Source organism: Sapajus apella, unplaced genomic scaffold (assembly GCF_009761245.1).
Source record: "Sapajus apella isolate SASKATOON/1434 unplaced genomic scaffold, GSC_monkey_1.0 scaffold92, whole genome shotgun sequence".
NCBI lineage: Eukaryota > Metazoa > Chordata > Mammalia > Primates > Cebidae > Sapajus > Sapajus apella.
In genome coordinates, this window is record NW_022437032.1 from 6,875,015 (window position 1) to 6,889,772 (window position 14,758).

At 42.6% G+C, this 14,758-nt stretch overlaps 1 protein-coding gene across 3 annotated transcripts in view; it reads right to left on the reverse strand.

Moving 5' to 3' along the window:
* ARFGEF2 (ADP ribosylation factor guanine nucleotide exchange factor 2) overlaps nt 1-14,758 on the reverse strand; it is a 97,206-nt gene that overhangs the window by 56,160 nt on the left and 26,288 nt on the right. For 2 of the 3 annotated variants that reach the window (XM_032256045.1, XM_032256047.1), the window contains 6 exons: nt 13,286-13,432; nt 11,895-12,074; nt 11,006-11,240; nt 3,640-3,708; nt 1,817-1,968; nt 401-531 (listed from right to left, as the gene is read on the reverse strand). In XM_032256045.1, coding sequence (XP_032111936.1) covers nt 401-531; nt 1,817-1,968; nt 3,640-3,708; nt 11,006-11,240; nt 11,895-12,074; nt 13,286-13,432 — 914 coding nt within the window. The remainder of the gene's footprint in view (nt 1-400; nt 532-1,816; nt 1,969-3,639; nt 3,709-11,005; nt 11,241-11,894; nt 12,075-13,285; nt 13,433-14,758) is intronic. The other variant, XM_032256046.1, reaches the window with a different exon arrangement.

The following is a 14,758-nucleotide window of genomic DNA, read 5'->3' on the forward strand; positions in this document are numbered from 1 at the left end:
CCCTGTGTCAAATCTGGGGCTTACAACTGTACTGATGAAGCAGAGGTTTCCAAACAGAACAGGGAACTGAGGCTTGCAGGCATCCTGTCCTCCCTATTCTATATCACGAGATTCAATTCACTAGCTAGTAAAAATGTGTTTTTCATATGTTCAACAAACAGACTGTTTTTTTGCATTCCCATGCCAAAAAAAGAGAAACTGAGCAAAATCTTGGTTGGTGGGGATAGTGAGACAATTCAATATGAAAGGGCTGTAGAGACTATGAGTCTGAAAAGTTGTAAAACCATTCCTGCACTTACACCGACAATGAGACATGATGCTGGGACTTCTTGGAACAAAGGGAATGTGAAACACAGTACCAGGTGCTACTGGATCATTGGGTTTAAGATGGTCTGCTTACTTTGGGTCTGGAGGGCCTTCACCAAGGGGTTTCATGGACAGCTTGCACAGGGAGCGGAACACAAGGAAGGCATCCTTCTGCAGAACATGGGAGAACCTGGCAGCCACTTGATGTCCTTGTGCATCAGATTCCTAGGATTAGAAACAAACATCAGCAGGGTGTGGTGGCATGTATCTGTAGTCCCAGCTATTCAGGAGGCTGAGGCGGGAGGATCCACTGAGCCCAGGAGGTCAAGGCTGCAATAGGCCATGATGACACCTCTGCACTCCAGTCTGGGCAACACAGTGAGATTGTATCTCAAAAAATAAAAAGGGAGGGAGAAAAAACAAAAGCATAACTCTTACCAAAAATAAGAAATGTAATCATCTCAGGGAAATTCAAATTCTTCTATTTATTTAACAGGGAGATGAGGGATGTGGGGGAGGGGAAGATAGGACAAAACAGGAGCTATGGAGGAATCATCACAGCAATTCTACAACCTTGTTCCTTGTTCTTCAGAGATGGTGTGGGTGGTTTAAAATGAAAAATAATCAAAAGTTAAGCTGTAAAAAGAAACAAAACACAGGCAATTATATTAGCTTGGGTAAGAGAGGTATGTCTAAGAATATTTTTGTAGGCCAGCTGCAATGGCTCATGCCTGTAATCCCAACACTTTGGGAGGCTGAGGCGGGCAGATCACAAGATCAGGAGTTCGAAACCAGTCTGGCCCACATAGTGAAACCCCATCGCTACTAAAAATACAAAAAATTAGCCAGGTGTAGTGGCACACACCTGTAACCCCAGCTACTCAGTAGGGTGGGGAAGGAGAATTGCTTGAACCCAAGAGGCAGAGCTTGCAGTGAGCCAAGATTGCGCCACTGCACTCCAGCCCAGGCAACAGTGTGAGACTTTGTCTCAAAAAAAAAAAAACCAAAAATAAAAATAAAAATAAATAAATAAATAAAAAGCAGGTTGCAACACAGGATACATACTGTATTATTCTATTTAAGTGGAAAAATGTGTGAGATGCAGAAAAATCTAGAAGGATATAAGTGAGATGTTAACAATGGTAATCTCTGGGTTATCAATGACTTTCCCATACATACTGACTTCTCAATACAGAGAAGGAAAAACAGGTAACTATATATTTTATTTTTCCATAATGAATTATACTATTTTGAGAGAGAAGAAAAGTGGCAGGAATTTAAGTGTTTAAAGGTCTGAGTAAACAGGGTTTAATAATGATGTTATATACCAAGCAACATTAGCACCTTCCAAGAACTGAATGTGCTAATACAAAGAATATCAGCCCAGGACTGTGTGACTAATAAATGAATATGGCTTATTTTACTTGCTTTTTTTGAGAAAAGGTTTAATTCTGCATATTTTGAAAAAGAAAAAATGGCAATGAGTCCACACAGGATATCACCAACATACCAGATTATCTGCTGATGACAAAGACTGCCTGTCATCTGCTATCCCGTTGGTCTGTGAGTTTTCATCAACTCCTGGAGGAATAGCACATTCCTGGCACTCCAGTTCACCTAGAGCTCTCTGAGGTTCTGTCAGACCATGCTTTTCCGCTGCTTCTTAAAACACAAGTACAAAGTCATAGCCAAATTAGTACTGTACTTACCCCCGAAGGTTGCCTGACACCAGAAAGAAGTTATTTGTGTAACCTCCCAGCCGTTGCTTTTTCCCCTTTTCCTGTGCCACCAGCCCATGACTGACATAATCCTGGAAAAGGCATGGCCAAAGTGATGCTTCAGCTTTACAAGTTATCTGTTATCCACAGCCCCACTGCCAGGGCCACAACAATACACAATTCTCTTCAGGTCAATGGTGCCTCCAGAATTGCAGAATGCAGCCGTCCTGCCCACCCATCCCCATTCATTTTTGAAAAAGATTAGAAGCAGCTAACCCTGAAAAGTATAGATTTTTTAAAAGTACCATTAGTAAAAGAATTAGAGAAGAGCCAGTTATGATAGAAAACCTTAGTCACAGAGAAAAAATGTAAACCTGGGCTTCCTGGCAGCCATGTGAAAAAGGGAAAGAATTAAAGAATTAAATAGATTTCATCATTTAACAAAGGAAAGCATATCTGATGATTGGCAGAGCAATGAAACTCTAAGAAAAATTTATAATGTGGTTCTTTATATACAAAAGGGACATGAAACAACTTAATGAGAACAATTTTCAATAACAGCTTTTACAAAATATATTTCATTCAACAAATATTAAGTGCCTATTATGTGCCAGGTTCTGCAGTAGTGGCTTGAGGGCACAAAGTAAACAAGACAAACATTCATTATGTGATGACTTCTTGTATAGAGCCCAGAAACAAGCCTAAAGGTAAGAAATAAAATTTTTCTATTTTACAGGCATTCTGTAAGAAGTAATAATAGAATATGTATATAGCTTTGTGGTACCTTAACAAAAAGATAGGGCTTAGAAAAGTGGCTTTTAAATCTTGACTTCTGTAAGAAATTAATTTTTAAAATTATATCCCAGTACAGACACATGCACATAAACTGAAACACATTTAATGAAACAATACTTAACGTTATATGTGATGCAGTCAGATCATTTGTACTCTATTTCATTTTACTCCCTTTCATTTAAAAAAATGCTGATTATAACCCACTAACATCTTGATGTCTGGACCAATTAATGGTTTATTGGCACTGGAATCAAGTGTTCAGCATACAGCCACTGACCTGAGATTTTAGGCAGAAACAAAGAAAAAAACATCATCTAATAGTCATTCTGAGCTATACAAGTTTAATTCCACTGAAACTATACCATGAGGCAGTTATGAATGAAGCCTAACTAACTAAAGCTTCCCTGTACACCTGGCACCTACTGACATGTGGACTGTCCTCTTGACACAACAATAGCTGGCCATGGAAACTCAGCTGCAATGGACATGGATCTCAGGGCTCACAGCCCACTCCTAGAAAAACCTGGATACCCCCTAATCTAGAAGGCAGATGGAATGGCCCTCTACGTCTCTATGTGGAGCATCTAAGCTGTCAGATTATGTTTCTTAAACCAAACCCAAATGAGAATAAAATGAGTCAGTAAAAACAAGTCATTTTTGAATCCCATATAAAAGATGGGCAGACATGGGAAGATTCAGTTTCCATGAGCTCCACAAGTTCTCGGGGCAGAGAGGAGGAAACTTCACACTATAATATTTTGCTGAGGACTTTTTGGAGGAATGAGGGAAGAGAAAAGGCTAGGTTGTCCTTGGTTTTTACCTTTAATGGCGGAGGTGACTACATCTTCCAAAATGTCCTTCACCACCTCCTGGGCTCCATCATCAGTCCCTGTACACACACCCAAATACAAAACACACATAAGCATTTCCAGGAAAAACAAAGGAAGAGAGGGAAGGAGATTACGGAGAGATGCATTTCAGAAGGCAAGGGTACAAACAAGTTCTCCCAAAGGCCAAATCTGATTGTGCCAATGGAGGACAATTACCTTGAAATCTGGAAACTTAGGCAGCATCTGTTCTGCTTTTGAGGTTCCCTTTGTGGAGCACTAAAATCCCACTGTCTTGTACTCTCTTCCTTCCTAAGTCTCAGTGGCTTGGCCCAGGGCCCTTCCCACCACCCTCAACTTGGAGGCAGGAGTTCGATTTTAATCAGCCTAGGGTTCCTGGCAGAACAAAAGATGGAGCTTTCTCTTGTGCCTGAGCCTCAGGGACCAACAACTTGCCTTCTGCTGCTTCGCCTTCCCACACTGGAAACCCAGAATTTGGTATGAGATTTCCAATGTGACAGTTGAGGATTTACTAAACTTTTATGAAATTATTCTGTAAAATGTTAACTGTTTAAGCAGAAGAGGTTTGGTATCTCTTTTTTTTTTTTTTTCCAGAACACTAGTTCTGGGAAAGAGTTCATATAAAGTAAACAGCTCTTGGCTAGATGTTTAGAAGTAAACATTACTCTTTTTTTTTTTTTAAAGACAGGGTTTTGCTCTCTTGCCCAGGTTGCAGTGCAATGGCAGCATCCTAGCTCACTGCAACTTCTGCCTCCTTGGCTCAAGCAAGCAATCCTCCTGCCTCATCATGCCCAGCTAACTTTTGTAGTTTTAGTAGAGAGAAAGTTTCGCTATGCTGCCTAGGCTGGTCATAAATTCCTGAGTTCAAGTGATCAACCCACCACGGCCTCCCAAAGTGCTGGGATTACAAGCATGAGCCACTGCACCTGGTCTAGCATTACTCATTTATAAAACATCGTTTTGACCAAAAAGGCAATCACCTTAAAAAAGCAAAACCAAAATAACCCTCTGACTATGTATTAATGAGGATTTTCAACCCAACTACCATTTTTATGAGTTCTATGCTTGACCTATAAGGTCCTCCTGGAGGGCAGTGCTAAGTATTTTCATTTCCATTGGGCACTTAATACCCTGGAACTATCTATGTGGCAAAGTAAATTTGTGTGGAAAATATTGATGTTACAAGTTTTTCCTAGGAGGCAAAGGGAACTTGAAATTAGAAAACCCCAGAAACAGTCACAATCTACTAAACTCACTTCTTCATCTAAAAAGGATGATTTAGACTATATATCACTGTTACTCAAACTTCATCATTCTCAAACCACCTTCATAATTTTTGCCACATTCATGCACCACTATATTATTATGTATTTTAAATATACTGTCATGTACCACATAACAACGTTTGGTAAATGAGGAACCACACATATAATAGTGGTCCCGGAAAATTACAAATTGAGCTGAAAAATTCCTACCACCTAGTGACATCATAGCTGTCGTTACGTTGCAGCACAACTTATTACTTATATTTGTGGTGATGCTGGTGTGAACAAACCTACTCTGCTACCAGTCATATAAAACCATAGCACATGCAATTCTACACAGTACATAATGGCAATGGTAATAAACGACTATGTTATTAGTTTACGTATTTACTATAATATACTTTCTTTTTGAGAGAGAGTCTCACTCTGTCGCCCAGGCTGGAGTGCAGTGACACAATCTTGGCTTGCTGCAACCTCTACCTCCCAGGCTCAAGCAATTCTCCCGACTCAGCCTCCCAGGTAACTGGGATTAGAGGCGTCTGCCACCACACCCAGCTAATTTTTGTATTTTTAGTAGAGATGGGGTTTCACCACATTGGCCAGGCTGGTCTCAAACTCCTGACCTCAAGTGATCTACCCACCTTTGGCCTCCCAAACTGTTGAGATTACAGGCATGAGCCACCATGCTCAGCCTATACTATACTTTTTATTGTCATTGCCTTCTACTTATTTAGAAAAGAAGTTGTTCACTGTAAAAAAAAAAAAAAAAAAAAAAAAAGTCTTAGGCAGGGCGGGGCACGGTGGTTCATACTGGTAATCCCAGCACTTTGGGAGGCCAAGGCGGGTGGATCACGAGGTCAGGAGATCGAGACCATCCTGGCCAACATAGTGAAACCCCATCTCTATTAAAAATACAAAAATTAGCTGGGCAAAGCGACACGTGCCTGTAATCTCAGCTACTCAGGAGGCTGAGGCAGGAGAATAGCTTGAACCTGGGAGGCGAAGGTTGCAGTGAGCTGAGATGGCACCACTGTACTCCAGCCTGGCAACAGAGTGAGACTCTGTCTCCAAAAAAAAAGGTCTGAAGCAGGTTCAGGAAGCATTCAAGAAGTATGTATTGTTATTATAGGAGATACCAACTCCATGTGTGTTACTGCCCCTGAAGAGCTTCCAGGGGACAAAATGTGGAGGTGGAAGACAGTGATATGAAAGATCCTGACCCTGTGTAGGCCCAGGCTAATCTGTTTTGTGGCTTAGTTTAAAAAAAAAATAATTTTTTTTTTTTAAGTTTTAAAAACCTAATATTTAAGAAATAGAAAAAAAAGTTATAGAATAAGAATATAAAGAAAAATATTTTTGTGCAGCTGTACAATGTGTTTGTTTTAAACTATATGCTATAAGAGTTAAAAAGTTGCCGGGCGCGGTGGCTCACGCCTGTAATCCCAGCACTTTGGGAGGCCGAGGCGGGTGGATCACGAGGTCAAGAGATCGAGACCATCCTGGTCAACATGGTGAAACCCCGTCTCTACTAAAAATACAAAAAATTAGCTGGGCATGGTGGTGCGTGCCTGTAATCCCAGCTACTCAGGAGGCTGAGGCAGGAGAATTGCCTGAACCCGGGAGGCGGAGGTTGCGGTGAGCCAAGATCGCGCCATTGCACTCCAGCCTGGGTAACAAGAGCGAAACTCCGACTCAAAAAAAAAAAAAAAAAAAAGAGTTAAAAAGTTATAAAAATAAAGTTTATAAAGTAAAAATGTTACAATAAGCTAAAATTAATTTATTATTGAAGAAAGAAAATTATTTTTATAGGCTAGGCACAGTGCCTCATGCCTATAATCCCAACACTTTGGGAGACCAAGGCGGGAAGATCACCTAAGGTAGTTTGAGACCAGCCTGGTCAACATCGTGAAGCTCAGTCTCTACCAAAAATATCAAAATTAACTGGGTGTGGTAGCGGGCACCTGTAATCCCAGTTACCCAGAAGGCTGAGGCAGGAGAATCACTCTGTCCCGAAGCAAAATAAGGGAGCCACCTTGAATAGGTTCACATAGAGGAAGCCTTGCTGCCATTCCCTCCCTAACCAGCTAGAGAACCACCTAACTCACATCCTTCCTAACAGATCCTGAATTTTGTTTTGGAAGGGAATGTGCCTACATTTCCCAGCCTTTCTTGCAGAAAGGGTGATCATGTGATGAAGTTATAATCAATGAAGGGTAAGCACAAGTTATCAAGGGTGGTAACAACTTCCAGAAAACTCCTCTTTAGAAAGGGGAGTGACTCAGCTGGCAGAGTTCTTTAGTCCTACCTCTTCCTCTTTCTTCCTACCTGGAACAAAACAACAGGATCCTGAGCCATAAGATGACCTTAAGGATAGAAGTCACATGCTATGAATAATGGGGGGAAAATGGGAGGAGTCTGAAATAAGGCCTACCCACATCCGGTTAAGTAGGAAGCATGGGAGATGGCAGGGTAGGAAGAGTCATTCAATCAACAAACTGAGTGTCTATGTGTCGAGCACTGCTCCAGGCATTTGGAACATATCACCATCTAAAACAAAGATCCTGGTCAGGTGCAATAGCTCACACCTGTAATCTCAGCACTTTGGGAGGCTGAGATGGGTGGATCACCTGAGGTCAGGAGTTCGAGACCAGCCTGGCCAACATGGTGAAACCCGTTTCTAATAAAAAATACAAAATTAGCCAGGAGTGGTGGCATGTGCCTGTGGTCCCAGCTACTCAGGAGGCTGAGGCAGGAGAATCACTTGAACTTGGGAGGCGGAGGTTGCAGTGAGCCAAGATCTCACCACTGCACTCCAGCCTGAGCAACAGAACAAGACTCTGTCTCGAAAAAAAAGTGAGCTAAGAAATCCACAAACACACAGGTAATTTTACATAGAATTTATAAAAATGTTTTAGGATTCTGACTTTCAACTCCCAACATCAGACATCAGTGTGCTGGAACAAAACATCAGCGTGCTGATGTCTGGTGTTGGGAGTTAAAAGTCAGAATCCTAAAAACAAACTTTAACTCCTGGCCTCAAGTGATCCAGCTGCCTTGGCCTCTCAAAGTGCTAGGATTGGAGGCCACCACGCCCAGCAGCCTCAGGTATTTCTTTATAGCAATGCAAGAACAGACTAATACAGATGCTCAGGCCTATTGGTAAATTCTCTTCATCTACACAAGTAACATGGGAGGCAAATTATCCCAGGAAGGTTGAGGGGGTTCCCAGTTAATTAAACTGAAAAACATTATGTTGAATGCCAAGTTAGCAGCACAATGAGTGTCTATGTGATGGTGATTACCAAAGGACAGTCTGTGGGAGAGCCCCACGGTTGTGTCCAACATCCACGTACTTTAGTAACATATAAAAATAATAGCCACAGAGGCACTAGAGCTCAGGCCTCTCACTGGGCCTTGATGCCTGGACTCTAGGCCTGGGCACTGTCTCCCTTGTTCCCTTGTCTGCCTTGCTCAACTCTCTCGCCTGAAGGACCTGTATGTACTTTCTTGTTTTTTTGAGATGGCGTCTCGCTGTTGCCCACGCTGGAGTGCAATGGCGTGATCTCGGCTCACTGCAACCTCCACCTCCCGGGTTCAAGCAATTCTCCTGCCTCAGCCTCCTGAGTAGCTGGGATTGCAGGTGCTCTCCTGAATCAGCCGCCTGAGTAGCTGAGATTACAGGTGCCCACCACCACGCATGGCTAATGGTTTTGCATTTTTAGTAAAGACGGGGTTTCACTATATTGGCCAAGCTGGTCTCGAACTCCTGACCTCATAATCCACCCACCTCGGCCTCCCAAAGTGCTGGGATTACAGGTGTGAGCCACTGTGCCCCGCCAAGACCTGTTCTTTCTTTAGAGACTAGTCCTGAGAACTGGAAGTCATTTACTCTTTTAAGATCGATTGACTGATTTAGAGATGGGGTGTTTATTTAGAGACAAGGTCTTGCTTTGCTGCCTAGGATGGAGCACAGTGAGCTACACAGACACACTGCAGCATCAAACTCCTGGCCTCAAGTGATCCTCTTGCCTCAACCTCCCAAGTGTAGCTGGGAATACAGGTGTGTGTGCCATGGCACCCAGCCCCCTTGTTCTTTTGAAAGGTAACAGCACACGTCTATTATGACCCCCTATGTGTGGGTCTGGGTTTTGCTTCTCCTAGGCAATCTGATTCCCATGTTCCTCGGAAAGTCTCATAGGATGCACCAAGTATTGGCCACAAAATCCACAGCAACATGCTAACTGCAAATTATTTTCTCTTTGTTAGAGCAGAACTTCAAGTGTTTCTGCAAAATTATATTCTAGCAGTAATGCTTTATCCTCATTCAAAAAATGTATTTGCTGAATGTCTGCTGTGTGTGCCAGGCACCATTTTAGGTGTTGGGAATATGGTGGTGAGCAGGGCAGCCTAAGCTTCAGACCAGGAACAATTGAACAGAACCCTTCAGTAATTTCAGGTATTGGTAAGTGCTATGAAAAAAATAAAAGATAATGAGAGACAGATGTGATGAGGAGCTGCAGAAGTTGATCAGGGAAGCCTCTCTCAGTCTCAACCGAGAGACCTGAAGATACAGGGGATTCAGAGGCAGGGAAGAGACAGTAAGTGCAAAGGCACTGAGGTAGAAATAAACACAGCCTTTCAATAACCAGAAAGGGCACCTGTGCATTGTGTAGCAAAAAAGAGAAAGAGAGATATAAGCTATGAGGACAGGGCATGGTTTTCATTCAGAATGGGGCAGGATGGGGAATTACCAAAGGGTCTTTGAGCAGGGGTCATGATCTAATTCATGCGTTTGAGAGATCACTTTGGCTCCTGTACAGAAAATGGGCTAAAGCAGAAGCACTTTTATGCAGCTCAGAGAGACTTGGTTTTATATCTCCACAGCTATGCTTATTACAGTGTATTTAAATATTAATATTTATTGACTGTTCACAGCTTAACAAGGGTTACAGTAAAAACCTGATCCTTGCCCTAGAGAGTTAAAAAGGCAAAGATGATGACAGATACAGAGGGTGGGCTGGGCGGTTCTGAGCACCTTCCTTAGGACTCTCAACAGCAGGAGTAAGTAGATGGCAACTCCGTGCTAACCCTGAGACAAACACCATTCTTGGTGGCAATTTTTTCTTTTGTGCTTTCCCTGAATAAGTGAATACCAAACAACATTCCAGCAACAACACTTGGTCTGTTCTCATGTATGTCAAGCAGTCTGGAAAATTAAAAGGAATAAAACCCGCTCAAATATGTGCACTCCAGTAGGGAACACACTAGCAACAGAAATCACTATCAGTAATGTGGCTGAAGAAGAGATGAGGTCAATTATGAAGACAGGTCAGATACATTGTGTAGATAACAACCTGCTTGAGTGAAGAAGCATTTGACAGAATCACTTGGGAAAGGAAATTCCTAAGAAAGTAACAATTTTGGATCTGGTTCCCACAAACTGCTCAGGGAGAGATATGAACGGTCAGAAGTATCATCTTATAACAACTCAATCCAGTATTTCACTTCATTTAGTTTAAGAATATAATCAGGTGTGGGATAGTCTCTCACTTAAAAACCGAACAAAAACCAGTGATACACATGGTCACAAGAAGAAGAAAACAAAGCTATCTGTCCATCTGTCTATCCACCTGCTACCTTCTTGCTCCTTCCACAGATATCTGTGAGTGGCTACTAACTGCCAGGCACTGGGCAAGGCATGGAGATCCAGTGTAGACATGAGAATCAAAGCCTTTGTGCTCCTGTGGACAGACACTGAGTGACTAATCACCCAATCAATTAACTACTGGGAGCAAAGTGTGCCAACCTAAACCTGCTGCACTGAGGCTAACATGAAGAAGTAGTAGCTAAATACATCCCAGCACTATTTAGAGAAAACAGCACAGCTCACAACAGGACACTTGATATCATGCCTTGCCGGTTATGTTTCCTAAGAGAAAAGCAATGGGAAAGGCCCAGAAAGAGACAAGCTGTTATCAGAGGTTCCCTTCATATGTTATGACATATGCCTCTTCTGCCCCTCACACAGGCTGATTCCCTCTCACACTTGGAAAAAGACCGTATCAGCCCGTACCTGACAGCGATGAGCCTCCTTCTCTGGGCACGCCTCCATTTTCTGTGCTTACTTTTCCAGAATCACTCCTGGCATGTTCACCATTGGTTAAATCTGTTTTCTCGGGAGTTGTTGGTTTGCTTTGTGCCTGGCTGTGCTTCAAATGAACGAACTTTGGGGATACTGCTGCAGCTTGGATCACAGGGGACTGAGGTTTCGACTGGATTGGTTTTTCCAGTTCTCTGGCCTCCTGCAACTAAAAGGCAACAAAAAAGGGATACAATTTAAATAGTCTCAGCATTTTGGTAAGGAATAAAAATTATGCCAGCCTATTGCTTAAAAAATTTCCTGGGCTGGGTGCAGTGGCTAACACCTGTAATTCCAGCACTTTGGGAAGCTCAGGCAACAGGAATGCTTGAGCCCAGGAGTTTGAGACCAGCCTGGGCAACATGGTGAAACTCTCAGAAAACAAAAAAACTTAGCTGGGTGTGGTGGCACATGCTTGTAGTCCCAGCTACTTGGGAGGTTGAGGTGAGAAGATTACTTGAGCTGGGGGGGTCAAGCCTGCAGTGAGCCATGATCATGCCACTGCACTCCAGCCTGGGCAACAGAACAAGACTCTCCCCCAACTACCAAAAAAAAAAAACAACAAACCTTCCAGCCACAAGGATAACATACTTAAAAGGAAATAAATTCCTTTGACAAACTCCAAAAAAATTCTGAACACAAATTTCAAAACCTATGTTAGTTTCTCTGATTTTTAAAGCAAGAACAAAAGTACAGCATAGAGAATGCACAGGAAGAAGGGGTAACTTTAAAATGCTAGTGAACCTTCACAGGCACCAAGGTTACACATGAAAGAGTCAGAGCAATGATGTATTGCCCCCAGCACATAAGAGCTGCCACTCACCACTTGGTTTTCCATGCGGGTGAAAATGACGTTGAGCATCTGAGTAAGGGTAGCCTTGGCAGTGGTTTGATTGATGAGATTTTTGCTGGCCAAATAGATATTGTAACATGTCCTCACTGTCTGAAGGATAGTACCCTCATGAATTTCAATGTGTGGGGACGTCACTGCTGTCAGAAGAGCCTAAAACAGAAATCCGCGACCTTCACCATCGGGAACGCACGTCACCATCCTGCCCTCCCATGGCCACAATTTTCTAGAGGGTCTGGTTTTTTCTTTTCTGTTTTTTTTGTTTTTTTTTTTTAAATAAATTTTAAGATGGCTCTGCACATTAAACTGGATGATTATTATCAAGAGCCAACTTCTATGGCTGTTAGTTTAAAAACAATGCACAGTTCTATGAAATCCAAATTATTTGAAACAATTAAATTGTGTTGAAGCATACTGCCTCACTTTCTAAAAAGCCAAACTTCTGGCCAGGCAGGGTAGCTCCCTTGAGGTCAGGGGTTTAAGATAAACCTGGCCAACATGGTGAAACCCTATCTCTTTTAAAAATACATAAATAATCCAGGAGTGGTGGTGCCTGCCTGTAGTCCCAGCTACTCAAAAGGCTGAGGAACAAGAATTGCTTGAACCCGGCAGGCAGAGGTTGCAGTGAGCCGAGATTGCACCACTGCACTCCAGCCTGGATGACAGAGCAAGACTATATCTCAAAAAAGCAAAAACAAAAACAAGTCAAACTTCTGAATGTTAATACTGACTGAAAAACCTACAACGAATAACACAGACAATTATCTCAGGACATATAACACTTCAATGTGATCTCACCCAGATTTTTCAGAAAATACATGTTTCGATGGTGACTGGTTTCCCAATTTCCTGGTGGTTTTTCAAGAAAGCTTTAAGAAAGGTTTATTTAGCATGAAACCCTCTCCTCATAATGTTAATAGTTTCAGGACTTAAGATTTGTAACCTTGGCTACACCCATCCTGATCCTGTTCTCAAACAGGCAGAAGGTACCACCCTGTGCCAAACCATTCTTGGCAGCAGAAATCGAACAGGGAAGTAGGACAGGGGCAAGTCAAAGATAAGAATATCAACAAAGACCCGCTGAGAAATCCAGACTAGGAATCCAGGGTTAACTAGAGGATTTCAAGATGATTTAATTCACAAGCAAATGGTTTACTTTGAAAACATACCTGGTTCCATTTCTCTTGTCTCAGTTCATGCTAATAAATTCTCACACCTAACAAGAGATCTAAATGATGCTGAAATCTTTCTGTTCCAGCTCAGCACCGCCTGAGACAACTAACACATGGTAAATTAGAAATCCAGATTTCCACGGGGACTTGCTTTCTAATTTAAAAACCAGACAGGCAAACACATAGGTATACCTTAATTATTTGTAACTGAACCCCTTCATCGGTCTGAGGGCCCTGAAAACAATTGCAAATGGTTTCAACAATTCTGTCGATCAGCCGCTTCCCAGGTGCTCCACTGTCAGGGGCGTTGCCAGTGATGTGCCCATATGCGATGAGTTTCTAAACAGAGAAAGAACAGAGATTACAAATTTCTGCTTGGCCAGGACTGAGGCCTTCCGTGGCAGCCCAAGACAGCAAAAGACAGGCACTTCCAGTTCCTACAGAGTCCTCTGCGGTCCCCAGGAGCCAGGCAGGCATAACCACCATAACCATTCTGTGACTGCAACCTTCTTCCTGTCTCCTGACAGCAAAAGATGCCTGTAATGGTGATATAGTAGCCGACAAAAAATGCAAGGTATAGGGCACTCCCTAGTACGCATCTCTGCAAAGCTGAGGACTTACAAGCTATACATACTCATGACAGAGAGATCAGTGGTTGTCTAGAGTTGTGGGTCAGGGTAGGGAGACATAGGGAGTGATTGTTAATTACAACACAAAAAGAATCTAGTTAGGTTGTGGTAATGGTTGCACAACTCTGTCAATAAACTAAAAATCACTAAAGTGTGTGTGTGTGTGTGTGTGTGTGTGTGTGTGTGTGTGTGTGTGTGTGTGTTGAGACAGGGTCTCACTCTGTCACCCAGAGGCTGGAATGAAGTGGTACAGTCATGGTTCACTCAAGCCTCAACCTCCCAGGCTCAAGCAATCCTCCTACCTCAGCTTCTTGAGTAGCTGGGACCACAGGCACATGCCACCATGCTAGGTTAATTTTTCTTTATTCTTTGTAGAGACAGGGTCCTCCTATGTTGCTCAGGCTGGTCCCAAACTCTTGGGATCAAGTGATTCTCCTACCTGTAATCCCAAAGTATTGGGATTACAGATGTGAGCCACTGCGCCTGGCTTGAATTATACTTTTTTTTTTTTTTTTTGAGGTGGAGTCTTGGTTTGTTGCCAGGCTGGAGTGCAGTCTTGGCGCAATCTCGGCTCACTCCAACTTCTGCCTCCTGGGTTCAAGCAATTCTTCCGCCGCAGCCTCCCGAGTAGCTGGGACCACAGGCACGTGCCACCACACCTGACTAATTTTTGTATTTTTAGTAGAGACGGGGTTTCACCATGTTGGCCAGGATGGTCTCGATCTTCTGACCTCATGATCCGCCCATCTCAGCCTCCCAAAGTGCTAGGATTACAGGTGTGAGCCACCATACCTAGCAGAATTAAACTTTAAATGAATTGAATTGTATGCATGTTAATTTTATCTCAAAAAGCTGTTAAAATTATATATATATATATATATATATATATATATATATACATGAATATGTATTTTCTTTCAATGGAAAGATACCCAAGAAACTAAGAACATGGTTTGCTTGAGGGAGGAGAACTAAGCAGCTGTGAGCTGCGGTGGAACTAAGACACTCTGTAGTACATCTTTTCATTTATTTTCAA